We start from the raw sequence: 21,472 nt of genomic DNA, 5'->3' as shown, positions 1-21,472 counted from the left end.
CTTTTAGCTAGGTAGTTATTAAATAGTTAATAACTATTTAATAACTATTCTAACTAGCTAAAATAAATACAAAGTTACCTGTAAAATAAATATAAATCCTAAAATAGCTACAATGTAATTATTAATTACATTGTAGCTATCTTAGGGTTTATTTTACAGGTAAGTATTTAGTTTTAAATAGGAATAATTTATTAAAGTATAGTATAGTGTTAGGTGTAATTGTAACTTAGGTTAGTTTTTATTTTACAGGTAAATTTCTATTTATTTTAGCTAGGTAGCTATTAAATAGTTAATAACTATTTAATAGCTATTGTACCTAGTTAAAATAAATTGAAAGTTACCTGTAAAATAAAAATAAATCCTAAGATAGCTACAATATAATTATTATTTATATTGTAGCTATATTAGGGTTTATTTTAAAGGTAAGTATTTAGTTTTAAATAGGATTAATTTAGTTAATAATAGAAATATTATTTAGATTTATTTAATTAATATTTAAGTTAGGGGGGGTGTTAGGGTTAGTGTTAGACTTAGGTTTAGGGGTTAATAAATTTATTACAGTGGCGGCGATGTAGGGGGGGCAGGATAGGGGTTAATAAATGTATTATAGGTGGCGACGGTGTAGGGGGGGCATATTAGGGGTTAATAAGTTTAATATAGGTTGCGGCGGGGTCCGGGAGCGGCAGTTTAGGGGTTAAACTATTTATTTAGTTGCGGCGAGGTGCGGGATCAGCAGGATAGGGGTTAATAACTTTATTATAGAGGGCGGCGGTATAGGGGGGGCAGGATAGGGGTTACTAGGTATAATGTAGGTTGCGGCGGTGTCCGGGAGCGGCGGTTTAGGGGTTAATACATTTATAAGAGTTGCGGCGGGGTCTAGGAGCGGCGATTTAGGGGTTACTAACTTTATTGAGTTGCGGGAGGCTCCGGGGGCGCCGGTATAGGGGGTAGAACAGTGTAGTTAGTGTGGGTGCTTAGTGACAGGCTAGCAATAAAGCTGTAAAAAAGCCGAAGAGCAGCGAGATCGGATGAGTGATAACTCTCACAGTCCGCTGCTCATCGCCCCGTACTTGGTGCGCGGCTTTTTGACAGATTTATTGATAACTTAGGCAAATTTTTTCAGGTCTGCGGCGGCGAAGGTAGGCGAGCTTAGGCGGGCGTATTGGGCCGGCGAAGGCAGGAAAGTTGACACGTTGATAACTAGGCCTCATGCTGTTTGTAGATCACCTTCTTTAGAGCTGACTACAACAGTGCAACTCTTGGCAGGGCCCTCTACCCATCTGATCCCTATAAATGTTTCCTTGTATTCCGCCTATGTTTATAGCACTTCGTAATCTTTTTGGCGCTCTACAAATAACCGATAATAATAATAATAATAATAATAATAAGCAGGTGACCACACTTAAATTGATGGCAATTGAAAAATTAGTACATAAGAGGAGGGGTGGAGATTGGTTCAAACCTTTATACTGTCAGGGAACGTACTGGATCAGCGTAAAAACAGTAACGCAGCCATTACGAGTCTTGTCGGTATAGCTATACCGCAAGCATTTTAGCCTGTAACGCAATGTCAATCCTGCACTAAAAAAATGACGCGGATTTCCATAGCGCCGGTATTACAGGTTGTGCGGTGAGGCTAAAATGCTTGCATTCCAGCCTATATCAACACAATCTGTTCCGCTATCTGAGACCAGTAGTTATGAGTTTTGCGCAACAAAAATGTTTCACAAAACTCATAACTAAAATGTTACAAAGTACACTAACACCCATAAACTACCTATTAACCCCTATTTCGTTGCCCTCCCGCATCGCAAACACTATTTAAAACTTATTAACCCCTAATCTGATGCTCCCAACACCGCCACTAATAAACGTTATTAACCCCTATTCTGCCACTCCCCGACATCGCTACCACTATAATAAAGTTATTAACTCCTATTCCCCCGCACCCCAACATCGCTGACACTATAATAAAGCTATTAACCCCTATTCCACTGCTCTCCGACATCGCCGTCACTAAATAAAGTAATTAACCCCTAAACCTCTGGCCTCCCACATCACCGCCACTAAATAAACCTATTAACCCTTAAACCACCAGCCCCCCACATCGCAAAAAACTAAATTAAACTATTAACCCCTAAACCTAACAAACTCCTAACTTTAAATTAAAATTACAATATCCCTATCTTAAAATAAATAAAAACTTACCTGTGAAATTTTTAGCAAGTGCTGCCAGACCTTTTTACTTCACATAGGCTCCTTTCTGGACTACTGGGAGATCCTGTCTTACCGGATATCAGTCTACTGGGTGACTGTTTGATTCCAGTTTGCCTCTAGGGCACCAAGGGAGGTGCTATTTCAAATGTGAGTACATCCATTACCACACACTGCTGTTATTATTTGTCTATACAATACTAGGCCATATTGTCTACTGGGTGACTGTATATGATCCCAGGCTGCTTCTTCTACACCACTAGGGGTGGCTCACCAAATGTGAGTGTGTCATTACACTGATATTTGTTTCTATTTATCAAACAATATTGGGCCATGTGGCGCTTCTGTCCTTTTAAGTTGTCTACATTCTTTTTTTCATAGTTTATTGAGCCAGTATAAGCAGGTTGAGCTCCTGACAGACTGCCCGCCTCTGCATCAGGTTTGATTTCAGCTTATAGTGGATTTCTGTTCATTCGTGAAACTGCTTTGTAAGGAGTTTGGGATACTCCCCTTGCAATCCGCTACAGTGCCGACAGAGGAATTACGAGGCAGCATCTTCCATTGGGTCACATGACCTTTCTGAATGAGGCGCCAATCTACTGAGCCCGGTTGGCTACAGGCATCTTTCTGCATCTGGAGCTCGGTACCCACTACACAGTGGTGAGGCAATACGAGAGACAGGCCACCAGTTACCTTGTACGCTTGCCAGGTATACGCTTATGCAAATAAGATATGAACCAGCTTACTACCTGCCTTTTATTGCTGTTACAACTGTGCTTTACAAGTGAACTTGTTACTTTGTTATGAGTACAGCGTTACTGCACACAGTTAAATTCAGTGTCAACTAAATTGTTACTTTGGCTGGCGTAGCAGTTTTATTCTACATATCAATACAGCGTTGCCTGTTGTCGATGTTGTTTCATGCTGTTTAATTGATATTGGATACTCCATTAACAATGGTTACTTTGCAAGTTGTTTAAATCTTTCAGCCAGTGTGTGCTTATTTTGGTATCATTGTGAAATCCCTCATTGAATTGGATAGAGATGGTAAGCAGCCATGATGCAAGTGAGCCCTGGCTTGGGCAGCAGCCTAAGATTTAAAAATGTCTGTGAGTGTTGTGAGCAGTGGTTAGAGGTGGGCTACTGTACTGCTCAATCGTCATGCCAGGGACTATTTATTCATAATTATACTGGAGGCTGAAATGGCCGTAAAAAATTCAGAGGTCAATCCTTGAAGGAGATGCCGTTTGGATCAACGCACCAGTATGGGTATGGGACAGTTAAGTTTATTACACTGAGGAGGATGAATTGACAAGTGGACTGAATGCAAGTTTGGCTTGCACGTAACAGTTGTAAGAGAATGGAAACGTTTCATGATTCCATGCACTTCATATTAAAACGTTGCTTTTAGAGAACACATATAATTCGAGGCCAGCTAAAGCCCTGGAAATAAGGCTTTGTTTACATTCCTGCTTTGTGCACAACATAAACTGTTTTTCTGTATTGCATAGCACTATGAGAAACTAACTTTATTATGACTAATTAATATAATGTTTTTAAACAACTGGCAGGAAAGTAGCGATGTCACTGCGTGTTAATATATTGTTCACAGTAATGTAATAAAAAGTTTGATCTGTGATTCTGTGGAAGGGGTTAAAAGAGCTTTGGACAAACCACAACTGTCTCTCTGACACCATGCAGGGATAGAGAGATGCAAACTGAAAGTTTGGTTCAGTATTGCTTTTGGGTATCATCCCAGCGTTGAACCTACACTCTTCCTGTTGAGATGAGACTAAGCTGAACATCTTCTACAAAGTGTTTGTCACCTGATAAGATGGAGTTACTCCTGTATGTGATGACTGTAATCTTCTTCCCTGCCAGTGTATGCCATCTTTAGCAACTAACAAGCCATTAACAATCAAAGCTAAGTATTGCCTAATGTATAATCATTACTTTGTTTAGCAAGAGTTGTCAATAAAAGTGATCTATTTCACACATTTCCTGTGCCCTCCCTTTATTCAATATTAATAGTTACCATAGTGCTCTCCCTTGTGCAAATAACAGTCATTGTGCTAGAGCATTTGCAATGGGAGCCCAGTGAGTAAGTAAGATTTTTACAATACTGACTTGTGTTATTGCTGCCTTAAAGTATTTTGCGGTCCTAAGAACTATATCAAACTTTTGAGTGTAATTATATATACAATTTTGACTGTAATACCTGCCACTTTGATGTTAATTTTGATGTTAATTTGGCCACTTTGATGTTAATTTGTGAGGAAGATGAGTGAAGTATGAGGGGTTGTCCAATTACCACATTTGTGTTCATTGGACTAAAGAAATAATGATCAATGTTTTAGAATATGCAAATTATAATTTAAAACAATTTACTGAGGTTAAAATGGCTGAAGTAAAAAATTGGAACTAAGAATGTGGGGATTTATTTTTGTTAAAATATAATTTGGAATTTGTTTTTCAGGGACTTCTGGTGGTTAGGCAAATAAGGTGGCTTATAGAATAACATTAAGGAAGGAACAGCAGACCCTGAGACCTTACCTAAGTCTGGGTCTGTGTCCCTGGAAATTTTCAGAAAATATGTTAATATGTGTGTGTTTAATAACCATAAATTTGTACGCAGCTCTGTAGGCTTCAAAATAATTTGCTGATGGCTGATGTAATTAATAATTAATAATTAATAATGTGAGTGGCATAGAAAAAGTTGTCAGTAGTTGGTGAAGGGCACAGCAGGTATATGAATATATATACAGTATATATATATATATAATATATATATATATATATAATGCAGTACTTACGCACGTAAAGGGGCACACATATACAACTTTATAAAACAATTATTAGTAACTACTATCCTTTAGTAAACAGCAGATACAAGAATGGCATGTCATGGTTTTTCTTGCAAATATTTTGTTCTGTTTTTAACCCGGAGTTTGCACAAGGAGGAGATTTCCTGTTCTACAGAATCTTATCTTTATGAAGGATATGCACAGTCCAGTGAACTTGTATAATGGTAAATCTTTTTACTGATGGGAATATAAGCATAAAGTCTAAACAGCACACAATGAAGCACTAATATAAGTAAAAATGTATTATCTTACATATGTAGAAATATAGTATAAAAGTCTTACACTTACACCACATAGGTTTTCCTGAGATCTGAGTGTACCATTCCACAATGAGAGGAGACTGAGCTGCCTATCATCCTGCTTCAGAGACTGGATTTCTAACTTCAGCTCATTTATTTGGCTTTCTAGCTGTTTACTCTTTTCCAGATAATCCAACCTACAGAGAAAGGGTTTTACAGAATAAGAAAAACTGTTGTATCAACCAAAAATTTAGAACAAATATAACATTACAATTACTTAACAATAATACTCTCCTCACTTTTCTCTTGTTAAGTGTATCCAGTCCTCGGATCATCCATTACTTATGGGATATTCTCCTTCCCAACAGGAAGTTGCAAGAGGATCACCCACAGCAGAGCTGCTATATAGCTCCTCCCCTAACTGCCATATCCAGTCATTCTCTTGCAACCCTCAACAAAGATGGAGGTCGTAAGAGGAGAGTGGTGTTTTATACTTAGTTTATTTCTTCAATCAAAAGTTTGTTATTTTTAAATGGTACCGGAGTGTGCTGTTTATCTCAGGCAGTATTTAGAAGAAGAATCTGCCTGCATTTTCTATGATCTTAGCAGAAGTAACTAAGATCCATGGCTGTTCTCACATATTCTGAGGAGTGAGGTAACTTCAGAGAGGGAATGGCGTGCAGGTTTTCCTGCAATAAGGTATGTGCAGTTAATATTTTTCTAGGGATGGAATTTGCTAAAAAATGCTGCTTATACCGGATTAATGTAAGTAAAGCCTTAAATGCAGTAATAGCTACTGGTATCAGGCTTATTAATAGAGATGCATACTCTTATAAAAATGTAATATAAAAAGTTTGCTGGCATGTTAATCGTTTTTATATATGTTTGGTGACAAAACTTATTGGGGCCTAGTTTTTTTCCACATGGCTGGTTTGATTTCTGCCTAGAGACAGTTTCCTGAAGCTTTCCACTGTTGCAATATGAGTGGGAAGGGCCTATTTTAGAGGGCCTATTTTAGTGCTTTTCTGTGCAGATAAAAATACTGACAGAGACATTCAGCTTCCCTCTGCATGATACAGGACATCTCTGAAGGGCTCAAAAGGCTTCAAAGTCGTGTTTGAGGAGGGTAACAATCACAGTAGACTGTGGCAGTTGTTGTGACTGTGTTTAAAAAACGTTTTTGTCATTTATTATTCTGTTTTTGTTATTAGGGGGTTAATAATCCATTTGCAAGTGGGTGCAATGCTCTGCTGACTTGTTACATACACTGTAAAAATTTTGTTAGTGTAACTGCCTTTTTTCACTGTTATTTCAAATTTTGTCAAAATTTGTTTCTCTTAAAGGCACAGTAACGTTTTTTATATTGCTTGTTAACTTGCTTTAAAGTGTTTTCCAAGCTTGCTAGTCTCATTGCTAGTCTGTACAAACATGTCTGAAACAGAGGATACTTGTTCATTATGTTTAAAAGCCATGGTGGAGCCCCATAGGAGAATGTGTACTAAATGTATTGATTTCACCTTAAACAGTAAAGATCAGTCTTTATCTATAAAAGAATTGTCACCAGAGGGGTCTGTCGAGGGGGAAGTTATGCCGACTAACTCTCCCCACGTGTCGGACCCTTCGCCTCCCGCTCAAGGGACGCACGCTAATATGGCGCCAAGTACATCAGGGACGCCCATAGCGATTACTTTGTAGGACATGGCTGCAATCATGAATAATACCCTGTCAGAGGTATTATCCAGATTGCCTGAATTGAGAGGCAAGCGCGATAGCTCTGGGGTTAGACGAGATACAGAGCGCGTAGATGCTGTAAGAGCCATGTCTGATACTGCGTCACAATATGCAGAACCTGAGGATGGAGAGCTTCAGTCTGTGGGTGACGTCTCTGATTCAAGGAGACCTGATTCAGAGATTTCTAATTTTAAATTTAAGCTTGAGAACCTCCGTGTATTGCTTGGGGAGGTATTAGCTGCTCTGAATGACTGTGACACAATTGCAGTGCCAGAGAAATTGTGTAGGCTGGATAAATACTATGCAGTGCCGGTGAGTACTGATGTTTTTCCAATACCTAAAAGGCTTACAGAAATTATTAGTAAGGAGTGGGATAGGCCCGGTGTGCCTTTTTCCCCACCTCCTATATTTAGAAAAATGTTTCCAATAGATGCCACTACACGGGACTTATGGCAGACTGTCCCTAAGGTGGAGGGAGCAGTTTCTACTTTAGCAAAGCGTACCACTATCCCGGTTGAGGACAGTTGTGCTTTTTCAGATCCAATGGATAAAAAATTAGAGGGTTACCTTAAGAAAATGTTTATTCAACAAGGTTTTATTTTACAGCCCCTTGCATGCATTGCGTCTGTCACTGCTGCGGTGGCATTCTGGTTTGAGGCCCTGGAAGAGGCCATCCATACAGCTCCATTGACTGAAATTGTTGACAAGCTTAGAACTCTTAAGCTAGCTAACTCATTTGTTTCTGATGCCATTGTTCATTTGACTAAACTAACGGCTAAGAATTCCGGATTCGCCATCCAGTCGCGTAGGGCGCTATGGCTCAAATCCTGGTCAGCTGATGTGACTTCAAAGTCTAAATTACTTAACATTCCTTTCAAGGGGCAGACCTTATTCGGGCCTGGTTTGAAAGAAATTATTGCTGACATTACTGGAGGTAAGGGTCATACCCTTCCTCAGGACAGGGCCAAATCAAAGGCCAAACAGTCTAATTTTCGTGCCTTTCGAAATTCCAAGGCAGGTGCAGCATCAACTTCCTCCGCTTCAAGACAAGAGGGAACTTTTGCTCAATCTAAGCAGGCCTGGAAACCTAACCAGTTCTGGAACAAAGGCAAGCAGGCCAGAAAGCCTGCTGCTGCCTCTAAGACAGCATGAAGGAACGGCCCCCTATACGGCGACGGATCTAGTAGGGGGCAGACTTTTTCTCTTCGCCCAGGCGTGGGCAAGAGATGTTCAGGATCCCTGGGCGTTGGAGATCATATCTCAGGGATATCTTCTGGACTTCAAAGCTTCCCCTCCACAAGGGAGATTTCATCTTTCAAGGTTATCTGCAAATCAGATAAAGAAAGAGGCATTCCTACGCTGTGTGCAAGACCTCCTAGTAATGGGAGTGATCAATCCAGTTCCGCGGACGGAACAAGGACAGGGTTTTTATTCAAATCTGTTTGTGGTTCCCAAAAAAGAGGGAACCTTCAGACCAATTTTGGATCTAAAGATCTTAAACAAATTCCTCAGAGTTCCATCTTTCAAAATGGAAACTATTCGGACCATCCTACCCATGATCCAAGAGGGTCAGTACATGACTACAGTGGACTTAAAGGATGCCTACCTTCACATACCGATTCACAAAGATCATCATCGGTTCCTAAGGTTTGCCTTTCTAGACAGGCATTACCAATTTGTAGCTCTTCCCTTCGGGTTGGCTACAGCCCCGAGAATCTTTACGAAGGTTCTGGGCTCACTTCTGGCGGTTCTAAGACCGCGAGGCATAGCGGTGGCTCCGTATCTAGACGACATCCTGATAAAGGCGTCAAGCTTTCAAATTGCCAAGTCTCATACAGAGATAGTTCTGGCATTTCTGAGTTCGCACGGGTGGAAAGTGAACGAGGAAAAAAATTCTCTATCCCCACTCACAAGAGTCTCCTTCCTAGGGACTCTTTTTTTTTTTTTTTTTTTTTTTTTTTTAAATAAATTTTTATTGAGGATCTGCAAAATACAAAATTCAAGCATGTATAAAGAAATACATTTAGTGAAAATACAAGTGCTGTATAATAAACATATATGCATTAAATATCAAAGTATCCTCTTTTTTATCCCATTCAAGTATATTGCTGACACGTCTTGAATCCATAATGGATTTTAAGAACATTAGGGATTATAACATCTTCCCTTTTTAGAATAATACAGGCCTCTTTTGGACCTTAACATACGTATTAAGTTTATGCTGGGAGATGAACCAAAACATAAGAAATGAAAAAGAAAAAAAACAAACACAAAAAAAAAGAGAATGCAGCTGTGAGAAGGCATTAGGTGCATAACAAGATTATCATAAACAAGATGCTGCAAACACCTGAACCGGACACACCATGAACATTAAACTTTCACAACTTTGTAGATAAATTTGTTACTGTAAAGAAGAGTTCAGTCACTAATAACGGACATAGGAGAGGATCTCTTTGTATACATTTACATCCATGCTGTAGTATCACGAAGGAGCACCTCTAAATGTTCTATCCTCTCCCCCTTTAATGTTATGCATTACGAAATCATTAATCTTGTTTTATATATGGTGGCAGTAATTTATAGTCTCCACAGTGTGCCTAAAGTATGTTTTGGCGATCATATAAAACTCTTGTCCGTGTCCCGCCCTAAGTCCCGGCCGTAAGACCCAGGGAGGGAAACCACAGAATGTCCTGGTTGTACTCAATATTATTCGGTTTAACACTTACTATGTTATTCTGTAAATAATGAGGCAACTCTCTAAGGCCCCCCCAAACCTCATCAAGCAACACCCCAAGTTACACAGATACACCATGACAAAAGCAAAATGGTGGAAAAGGCACGCAGCTTAAATATTATAGTGTTAAATACTGTCAACCTCTGGTTATCAAATTAATACAATCCTTACAAGTGGGGAGAGGAGTGCTCGTTAAGCCAGCTATGTTTATTTCTCTTTTATTTGTACTGTTAGATCTTTTTCCGGTATTTTAGGGTAATAAGTCACCTGTATATCACAGCTCCGGTGGATTGGGTAGTGAACTAAGTCCATTTGCAATGGAGCGGTCCGGCTCCGTTTGGTATATAGGATACCGGCAGTCACTTTGCAAATGTTAGTGGCAGTTGTATTGACCCGCGGGTCTCCCCTTGCTCCATGAGGCCACCCCACATATTTTTTCCCAGTACCTGCCGAGAGAAATTCGAGAGCCTTTGTGGTATGTTCTGAGGCTGATAAGATGGCGGTACAGAGACCTGGTGCGGCCCTGCTCCAATGTCTGGGTGCATATTTAATGGTGTTGTCCGCTTTGGTACCATTGTCCTTTAGTGGAATGGTGAACAAAGGTTTGTCAATAATCATCTGTGTTAAAGTTACATCACTCTGGGGTTGCCGGTAGGAGGGCTTGCTCGTTGGGCGTAGGAAATTCTCTTGGCTCCGGGGATCCACGAAAGCATTCTTATCCATGATCTCGTCTTGCTCGGGTTTTGCCAGTGGGGATTCTTTGATGCTCGCTGTTGAGGGACTATTGTAGTGTAAATTTTGCAGAAAATCCCAAGGAGCTCTCTCCCACATGTTCATTAGCCGCTTCACAAGCCTTTCAAAGATGCAGTCTAAGCGCGCTAAAAAGTCGTCCTCTCCCACAGCAGCCATCTTGGGTGTGTGATAGCCGATGAGATAGGGACCGATATCCTCCTCTCCTTTTCCTTCAATAATTTACAGTTTTGCTGTGCAGCGATAGTTACAGTCTCTAATCGGTGTGTCCAGTAAAGGCAAACACCCCGGAGATCCGGGGGGGGAACGCTGCCTGTAAGGTCGCCGCTACTTCAGGCCCTTGATGTCCAACTCCGCCTCCGGGTTCACAAATACAGCAATTTTATCTACTTTCTTTGCAAGTGTTGTGGTGCAGTATTGCGCCAGGTGTACTCATGACAAAAGCTGTAGGGTAATATTGACAATCGGCGAAATTATCAAATTTTCACCCGGAGCTCTGAAGGTATGTGACTGCACGGAGCCGCTGCTAGGACACGCCCCCTTCTTAGGGACTCTTATAGATTCTGTAGAGATGAAAATTTACCTGACTGAGTCCAGGCTATCAAAGCTTCTAAATGCTTGCCGTATTCTTCATTCCATTCCGCGCCCTTCGGTGGCTCAGTGTATGGAGGTGATCTGCTTAATGGTAGCGGCAATGGACATAGTGCCATTTGCGCGCCTACATCTCAGACCGCTGCAATTATGCATGCTAAGTCAGTGGAATGGGGATTACACAGATTTGTCCCCTCTGCTAAATCTGGATCAAGAGACCAGAGATTCTCTTCTCTGGTGGTTGTCTCGGGTCCACCTGTCCGAGGGTATGACCTTTCGCAGGCCAGATTGGACAATTGTAACAACAGATGCCAGCCTTCTAGGTTGGGGTGCAGTCTGGAACTCCCTGAAGGCACAGGGATCGTGGACTCAGGAGGAGAAACTCCTTCCGATAAATATTCTGGAGTTAAGAGCAATATTCAATGCTCTTCTGGCTTGGCCTCAGTTAGCAACACTGAGGTTCATCAGATTTCAGTCGGACAATATCACGACTGTGGCTTACATCAACCATCAAGGGGGAACCAGGAGTTCCCTAGCGATGTTAGAAGTCTCAAAAATAATTCGCTGGGCAGAGACTCACTCTTGCCACCTGTCAGCAATCCATATCCCAGGTGTGGAGAACTGGGAGGCGGATTTTCTAAGTAGTCAGACTTTTCACCCGGGGGAGTGGGAACTCCATCCGGAAGTGTTTGCTCAATTGATTCATCGTTGGGGCAAACCAGAGTTGGATCTCATGGCGTCTCGCCAGAACACCAAGCTTCCTTGTTACGGATCCAGGTCCAGGGACCCAGAAGCGACGCTGATAGATGCTCTAGCAGCGCCTTGGTTCTTCAACCTGGCTTATGTGTTTCCACCGTTTCCTCTGCTCCCTCGACTGATTGCCAAAATCAAACAGGAGAGAGCATCAGTGATTCTAATAGCGCCTGCGTGGCCACGCAGGACCTGGTATGCAGACCTAGTGGACATGTCATCCTTTCCACCATGGACTCTGCCTCTAAGACAGGACCTTCTAATACAAGGTCCTTTCAATCATCCAAATCTAATTTCTCTGAGACTGACTGCATGGAGATTGAACGCTTGATTCTATCAAAGCATGGCTTCTCCGAGTCAGTCATTGATACCTTAATACAGGCACGAAAGCCTGTTACCAGGAAAATTCTATCACAAGATATGGTGTACATATCTTTACTGGTGTGAATCCAAGAATTACTCATGGAGTAAGGTTAGGATTCCTAGGATATTGTCCTTTCTCCAAGAGGGTTTGGACAAAGGATTATCAGCTAGTTCCTTAAAGGGACAGATTTCTGCTCTGTCTATTCTTTTGCACAAGCGTCTGGCAGAAGTTCCAGACGTCCAGGCATTTTGTCAGGCTTTGGTTAGAATTAAGCCTGTGTTTAAACCTTTTGCTCCCCCATGGAGCTTAAACTTGGTTCTTAAAGTTCTTCAAGGAGTTCCGTTTGAACCCCTTCATTCCATTGATATTAAGCTTTTATCTTGGAAAGTTCTGTTTTTGATGGCTATTTCCTCGGCTCGGAGAGTCTCTGAGCTATCTGCCTTACATTGTGATTCTCCTTATCTGATTTTTCATGCAGATAAGGTAGTTCTGCGTACCAAACCTGGGTTTTTACCTAAGGTGGTTTCTAACAAGAATATCAATCAAGAGATTGTTGTTCCATCATTGTGTCCTAATCCTTCTTCAAAGAAGGAACGTCTTTTACATAATCTGGACGTAGTCCGTGCCTTGAAGTTTTACTTACAAGCTACTAAAGATTTTCGTCAAACATCTTCCCTGTTTGTCGTTTATTCTGGACAGAGGAGAGGTCAAAAAGCTTCGGCAACCTCTCTTTCCTTTTGGCTTCGGAGTATTATACGCCTAGCCTATGAGACTGCTGGACAGCAGCCCCCGTAAAGAATTACAGCTCATTCTACTAGAGCTGTGGCTTCCACCTGGGCCTTTAAAAATGAGGCCTCTGTTGAACAGATTTGCAAGGCCGCGACTTGGTCTTCGCTTCACACTTTTTCAAAATTTTACAAATTTGATACTTTTGCTTCTTCGGAGGCTGTTTTTGGGAGAAAGGTTCTTCAGGCAGTGGTTCCTTCCGCTTAATCCCTGCCTTGTCCCTCCCATCATCCGTGTACTTTAGCTTTGGTATTGGTATCCCATAAGTAATGGATGATCCGTGGACTGGATACACTTAACAAGAGAAAAATTTATGCTTACCTGATAAATTTATTTCTCTTGTAGTGTATCCAGTCCACGGCCCGCCCTGTCATTTTAAGGCAGGTCTAAAATTTAATTAAACTACAGTCACCACTGCACCCTATGGTTTCTCCTTTCTCTGTTTGTTTCGGTCAAATGACTGGATATGGCAGTTAGGGGAGGAGCTATATAGCAGCTCTGCTGTGGGTGATCCTCTTGCAACTTCCTGTTGGGAGGTAGGTGTATTGGGTGGGTTTTATTTTTTAGATTAGGGTTTGGGCCGCAAAAGAGCTAACTGTCCTTTTAAGGGCAATGCCCATCTAAATGCCCTTTTCAGGGCAATGGGGAGCTTAGTTTTTTTAGATAGTATTTTATTTGGGGGGTTGGTTGTGTGGGTGGTGGGTTTTACTGTTGGGGGGTGTTTGTATTTTTTTTACAGGTAAAAGAGCTGATTACTTTGGGGTAATGCCCCACAAAAGGCCCTTTTAAGGGCTATTGATAGTTTAGTTTAGGCTAGGGTTTTTTTTTATTTTGGGGGGGCTTTTTTATTTTGATAGGGCTCTTAGATTAGGTGTAATTAGTTTAAAGATCTGTAATTTAGTGTTTGTTTGTTTTTGTGATTTAGCTAATTTAATTTAATTTCTTTAATTGTTTTTAATTTAGTTAATTTATTTAATTGTAGGGTAGTGTTAGGTGTTAGTGTAACTTAGGTTAGGTTTTATTTTACAGGTAAATTTGTCTTTATTTTAGCTAGGTAGTTATTAAATAATTAATAACTATTTAATAACTATTCTACCTAGCTAAAATAAATACAAACTTGCCTGTAAAATAAAAATAAACCCTAAACTAGCTACAATGTAACTATTAGTTATATTGTAGCTAGCTTAGGGTTTATTTTATAGGTAAGTATTTAGTTTTAAATTGGAATTATTACGGTAATGATAGGAATTTTATTTAGATTTATTTAAATTATATTTAAGTTAGGGGGTGTTAGGGTTAGACTTAGGTTTAGGGGTTAATACATTTAGAATAGTGGCGGCGATGTTGGGGGCGGCAAATTAGGGGTTAATAAGTGTAGGTAGGTTGTGGCAACATTGGCGTGGCAGATTAGGGGTTAATAAAAATAATGTAGGTGTCGGCGATGTTGAGGGCATCAGATTAGGGGTTAATAAGTATAATGTAGGTGGCAGCGATGTCCGGAGCGGCAGATTAGGGGTTAATAAATGTAGGTAGGTAGCAGCAATGTTAGGGGAGGCAGATTAGGGGTTAATATTATTTAACTAGTGTTTGCGAGGCGGGAGAGTGCGGCGGTTTAGGGGTTAATATGTATATTATAGTGGCGGCGATGTCCGGAGCGGCAGATTAGGGGTTAAAATTTTTATCTTAGTGTTTACGATGCGGAAGGGCCTCAGTTTAGGGGTTAATAGGTAGTTTATGGGTGTTAGTGTACTTTTTAGCACTTTAACACACAAACCAATTGAGCTGCGCTCGACTTAATGCACAATAACATAATTTATGTAAGAATTTACCTGATAAATTAATTTCTTTCATATTGGCAAGAGTCCATGAGCTAGTGACGTATGGGATATACATTCCTACCAGGAGGGGCAAAGTTTCCCAAACCTCAAAATGCCTATAAATACACCCCCCACCACACCCACAATTCAGTTTAACGAATAGCCAAGAAGTGGGGTGATAAGAAAGGAGTGAAAGCATCAACAAGGAATTGGAATAATTGTGCTTTATACAAAAAATCATAACCACCATAAAAAGGGTGGGTCTCATGGACTCTTGCCAATATGAAAGAAATGAATTTATGAGGTAAATTCTTACAATAAATTATGTTTTCTTTCATGTAATTGGCAAGAGTCCATGAGCTAGTGACGTATGGGATAGCAAATACCCAAGATGTGGAACTCCACGCAAGAGTCACTAGAGAGGGAGGGATAAAAATAAAGACAGCCAATTCCGCTGAAAAATTAATCCACAACCCAAATCAAAAGTTTTAATCTTATAATGAAAAAAACTGAAATTATAAGCAGAAGAATCAAACTGAAACAGCTGCCTGAAGTATTTTTCTACCAAAAACTGCTTCTGAAGAAGAGAAAACAAAATGGTAGAATTTAGTAAAAATAAGCAAAGAAGACCAAGTTGCTGCTTTGCAAATCTGATCAACAGAAGCTTCATTCTTAAAAACCCAGGAAGTGGAAACTGACCTAGTAGAATGAGCCGTAAACCTCTGAGGCGGGGATTTACCCGACTCTAAATAAGCATGATGAATCAAAAGCTTTAACCAAGATGCCAAAGAAATGGCACATGCCTTCTGACCTTTCCTAGAACCAGAAAAGAAAATAAATAGACTAGAAGTCTTTCTGAAATCTTTAGTAGCTTCAACATAATATTTCGAAGCTCTTACCAAGGATCTCTCCAGAAAATTCTTAGGATTAGGACACAAAGAAGGGACAACAATTTCTCTACTAATGTTGTTGGAGTTCACAACTTTAGGTAAAAATTTAAACGAAGTCCGCAAAAACCGCCTTATCCTGATGAAAAATCAGAAAAGGAGACTCACAAGAAAGAGCAGATAAATCAGAAACTCTTCTAGCAGAAGAGATGACCAAAAGGAACAACACTTTCCAAGAAAGTAATTTAATGACCAGAGAATGCATAGGCTCAAACGGAGGAGCCTGTAAAGCCTTCAAAACCAAATTAAGACTCCAAGGAGGAGAAATCGATTTAATGACAGGCTTGATAGGAACCAAAGCCTGTACAAAACAATGAATATCAGGAAGTTTAGCAATTTTTCTGTAGAACAGAACAGAAAGAGCAGAGATTTGTCCTTTCAAAGAACGTGCAGACAAACCCTTATCTAAACCATCCTGAAGAAACTGTAAAATTCTAGGAATTCTAAAAGAATGCCAAGAAAATTTATGAGAAGAGCACCATGAAATGTAAGTCTTCCAAACTCAATAAAAAATCTTTCTAGACACAGATTTACGAGCCTGCAACATAGTAAAAATCACTGAGTCAGAGAAACCTCTATGACTAAGCGTTCAATTTCCATACCATCAAATTTAATGATTTGAGATCCTGATGGAAAAACGAACCTTGAGATATAAGGTCTGGCCTTAATGGAAGTGGCCAATTTTGGCAACTGGACATCCGAACAAGATCCACATACTAAAACCTGAGCGGCCATGCTGGAGCCATCAGCAGCACAAACGATTGCTCCATGATGATTTTGAAAATCACTCTTGGAAGAAGAACTAGAGGCTGAAAAATATAGGCAGGTTGATAACTCCAAGGAAGTGTCAATGCATACACTGCTTCCGCCTGAGGATCCCTGGACCTGAATAGGTACCTGGGAAGTTTCTTGTTTAGATGAGATGCCATCAGATCTATTTCTGGAAGCCCCCACATCTGAACAATTTGGAAAAAAAAAAACACATCTGGGTGAAGAGACCATTCTCCCGGATGTAAAGCTTAATGACAGAGATAATCCGCTTCCCAATTGTCTATACCTGGGATATGGACCGCAGAAATTAGACAGGAGCTGGATTTTGCCCAAGCAAGTATCCAATATACTTCTTTCATAGCCTGAGGACTGAGAGTCCCACCCTGATGATTGACATACGCCACAGTTGTGACATTGTCTGTCTGAAAACCAAAAAAGTCTCTCTCTTCAAATAGAAGCCAAAACTGAAGAACTCTGAGAATCGCACGGAGTTCCAAAATATTGAATGGTAATCTCGCCTCTTGAGATTTCCAAACCTCTTGTGCTGTCAGAGATCCCCAGACAGCTTCCCAACCTAAAAGACTTGCATCTATTGTGATCATGGTCCAGGTTGGATGAACCGAAGAGACCAGTAGAACTATACGATGGTGATCTAACCACCAAGTTAGAGAGATAGTTGAATATTGGGATTCAAGGATATTAAATGTGATATCCTAGAATAATCCCTGCACCATTAATTCAGCATTAAAAACTTGAAAGGTTTCATATGAAAATGAGCAAAGGGAATCGAATCCAATGCTGCAGTCATGAGACCTAAAACTTCCATGCATATAGCTACTGAAGGAAATAATAGAGACTGAAGGTTCCAACAACTGAACCCAATATAAATTGTCTCTTGTCTGTTAGAGACAAAGACATTGACACAATCAATCTGTCTTTGAAGAAACAACAGAAGTTGAATCGTATTAGATTCTGCAGAACGAAAAGACTGAGCAAGTACCACAATATCATCCAAATAAGGAAATACTAAGAACCTTTGAAAAGATTCTTAGAGCTGTCGCTAGGCCAGAAGGAAAAGCAACAAATTGGTAATGCTTGTCTAAAAAAGAGAATCTCAGAAAATGAAAATAATCTGAATGAAAACAGAATATGAAGATATGAATCCTGTAAGTCTATTGTAGGCAAATAATGCCCTTGCTGAACAAAAGGCAGAATAGACCTTATAATCACCATTCTGAAAGATGGTACTCGAACATGACAATTCAAAAGTTTTTCTTACTTTGGGACAATGAATAGTTTTGAACAAAACCCCAGACGCCGTTCCTGAAACGGAACTGGTATGAATACCCCAGATAACTCCAGGTCTGAAACACACTTCAGGAAAGTCTGAGCCTTTACTGGAATAGCTTGAATATGTGAGAGAGAAAAAAGATTTCTCACAGGCGGTCTTACTCTGAATCCTATTCTGTACCCCAATCTAAGAAGTTTGGACCGAATTGAACCAAACAACTTTAGAAAAATCTTAACCTGCCCCCTACCAGCTAAGCTGGAATAAAGGCCGCACCTTCTTGCGAATTTGGGGGCTGGCTTTGATCTCTTAAATGGCTTGAATTCATTCAATTTTTAAGAAAGCTTCCAATAAGAAACATGTTACTTGGGGAAGAATTAGGTTTCTGTTCCTCATTAAGAACAAAAACTAATATAAGCTTAGATCTTAATCTTGAAGCAAAAAAACTCCCTTCCCCAGAGTAACTGTTGAAAGTATTGAATCCAACTGTGAACCAAATAATTTATTACCTTGGAAGGAAAGAAAAATAGAAATATGGATTTTAGAAATCAAATCAGCATTCCAAGATTTAAGTCACAAAGTTCTTCTAGCTAAAATAGCTAAAGACATAGATTTAACCTCAATTTTGATAATATCAAAAAATGGTATCACAAATTAAATTATTAGCATGTTGAATCAAGTTAACAATGCTAAACAAATCATAAATCAATACTTGTTGCGCTAAGGTTTCCCACCAAAAAAGATGAAACAGCTGCAACATCAGCCAAAGAAATTGCAGGCCTAAGGAAAGGACCTGAAAATAAATTAATTTTCCTTAGAAAAGATACAAGTTTCCCATCTAAAGGATCTTTAAAATAAATACTATTTTCCAAAGGAATAGTAGTACGTTTAGCAAGAGTAGAGATAGCCCCATTAACTTTGGGGATCTTTTCCCAAAACTCCAAACTAACTGCTGGCAAAGGATAAAATTTTAAAACCTTAAAGAAGGAATAAAAGAAGTACCAGGCCTATTCCATTCCCCAGAATTAGGAAGTGGAAAAAAACCTCTGAAGTAACCACAGGAGGTTAATAAGCAGAATTTAAATGTTAGCTAGCCTTAAAATCAAGAGGACTAGTCTCCTCAATATCCAAAATAATCAACACCTTTTCAACAAAGAACAAATGTACTCTATTTAAAAGTAAAAAAGTAGATTTGTTAGTGTCAATATCTGATGAAGGATATTCTGAATGAGATAAATAATCATCAGAGAAGGATAATTCAGTATGTTGTCGGTCATTTGAAAATTCATCTAATAAATGAGAAGTTTAAAAAAGACCTTTATATTTTATTAAAAGGCGGGATGGCAGACAAAGCCTTCAGAATAGAATCAGAAAAATATTCTTATAAATTCCCAGGTATATCTTGTACATTAAATGTTAAAAGAATAGCAATAGACAATGCATTAATACTGATGGACATTTTTTCTGCATGTAAAAGTTTATAATGATAACTTATTACAAACCATAGCTAAAGATAAAAATTCATAACATTAAAATAAATTAACTTAGCTTTGGTAGGACTGATATCAGTCAGCAGGAATCCAACAGTGTTTTCTGATACAGGAACAGTTTTGAGATATCTTACAAATGTAAGAGAAAAAACAACATATAAAGCAAAATATCAATTTCCTTATATGACAGTTTCAGGAATGGGAAAAAATGCAAACAAAATAAGCCCCTGGAAACCAGAAGCAAAATGAAATAAAGACTTAAATAAAGTCAGAAATCTGGCGCCAAGTATGACGCCTACAACTGACAAAATATTTTTTGGCGCCAAGAACGTCTGCAACAAACACGAGCGTCATAGATGACGCAACTACGTGAAAAATCTCGGCACCAACTAAGACGCCGGAAATGACGAAATTACGTCAACAAATGTAATTCTCGCACCTAAAAAGTCTCGCGCCAAGAATGACGCAGAAATTATAGCATTTTGCGCTCCCGCAAGCCTAACAGCCCGCAATTTAAAAAAAGAGAGTCAATTTGAAAATTTCAGGTAATTTTTTTTTTTTAATGCATTTCCCAAAATGAAACTGACAGTCTGCGAAAAGGAAATATACTTATTAACCTGAATCATGGCAAATATAAGTACAAAACATATATTTAGAACTTTACATATAAAATGCCAAACCATAGCTGAGAGTGTCTTAAATAAAAGAAAACATACTTACCAAAAGACACTCATCTACATAAAGTAGATAGCCAAACCAGTACTGAAACGAGAATCAGTAGAGGTAATGGTATATAAGAGTATATTGTAGATCTGAAAAGGGAGGTAGGAGATGAATCTCTATGACCGATAACAGAGAACCTATGAAATAGATCCCCGTTAGGATGACCATTGTATTCAATAGGTAATACTCCCTTCACATCCCTCTGTCATTTACTGCACTCTGAGAGGAACCGGGCTTCAGCATGCTGAGAAGCGCATATCAACGTAGAAATCTAGCACAAACTTACTTCACCACCTCCATAGGAGGCGAAGTTTGTAAAACTGAATTGTGGGTGTGGTGGGGGGTGTATTTATAGGTATTTTGAGGTTTGGGAAACTTTGCCCCTCCTGGTAGGAATGTATATCTCATACGTCACTAGCTCATGGACTCTTGCCAATTACATGAAAGAAATATGTTATTTATCTTTCATATATATTTTTACTAATGTATATACCAAAATGGACCACAATGTACCTAGTACAAAACGGTACCTCCTCACAATAGTTCTTATTTCCAAATACAATATTTGCACATGCATACAATTGTGCACAGGTGATTCTAAAAAGTACTGTAATTGTTACATAAAAAATGAATACATACTACCACTTAACATAAAATACACAAATACATAAATACATAAATTTATATTTAATAATTAAAACATTTTTAAAGTTAATAAAATTATACATTCATTTGTATATAAACAAAATCAATTCATATAAATAATTCAAAAATAGATAAGACCACTTAATTACCTCACATTCATGAGTATGGTATATGTTTTTTAATTCAAATCTGAGTACTTTAGCTTCAGTTTTTTCCCTCTCCCTTGGCTGTGAATCTTTGGTGCTGCTTTAACATTAACTGAGTGCAAGGATTACTCAGGCTTTAGGGTTACTGAAAAAGAAGAGCACAAAGCGCATCCCAGATTCAAGGTAAAACGTTTTTCACTTTATTTTGTGCACACAATCTATTGCACTTACAAGAGATTAATTAAAAATTGCCTTATACGTGAGTCTCTCTGCTCCACACACTTCAGCAGGTAGCGACCTCTGCTTCACTTGCGGCTATGGCCTCTATTTATCAAAGTCTGGCTGACCTGATCCGACAGTGCGGATCAGGTCCGCCAGACCTCGCTGAATACGGAGAGCAATACGCTCTCCGTATTCAGCATTGCACCAGCAGCTCACAAGAGCTGCTGGTGCAACGCCGCCCCCTGCAGAATCGCGGCCAATCGTCCGCCAGCAGGGGGGTGTCAATCAACCCGATCATACTTGATCGGGTTGAATTGCGGCGATGTCTGTCCGCCTGCTCAGAGCAGGCGGACAGGTTATGGAGCAGCGGTCTTTAGACACACTTTGGGGCATATCTATC

General features: G+C 39.5%; 1 protein-coding gene across 2 annotated transcripts in view; it reads right to left on the bottom strand.

The window, feature by feature from the left end:
• Nucleotides 1-21,472, bottom strand: part of LOC128653902 (merlin) — a 207,576-nt gene that overhangs the window by 19,398 nt on the left and 166,706 nt on the right. For both annotated transcript variants that reach the window (XM_053707462.1, XM_053707463.1), the window contains one exon: nucleotides 5,367-5,514. In XM_053707462.1, coding sequence (XP_053563437.1) covers nucleotides 5,367-5,514 — 148 coding nt within the window. The remainder of the gene's footprint in view (nucleotides 1-5,366; nucleotides 5,515-21,472) is intronic.

The sequence above is a fragment of the Bombina bombina genome, chromosome 3, assembly GCF_027579735.1.
Source record: "Bombina bombina isolate aBomBom1 chromosome 3, aBomBom1.pri, whole genome shotgun sequence".
NCBI lineage: Eukaryota > Metazoa > Chordata > Amphibia > Anura > Bombinatoridae > Bombina > Bombina bombina.
This window is presented reverse-complemented; position numbering and strand designations above follow the sequence as displayed.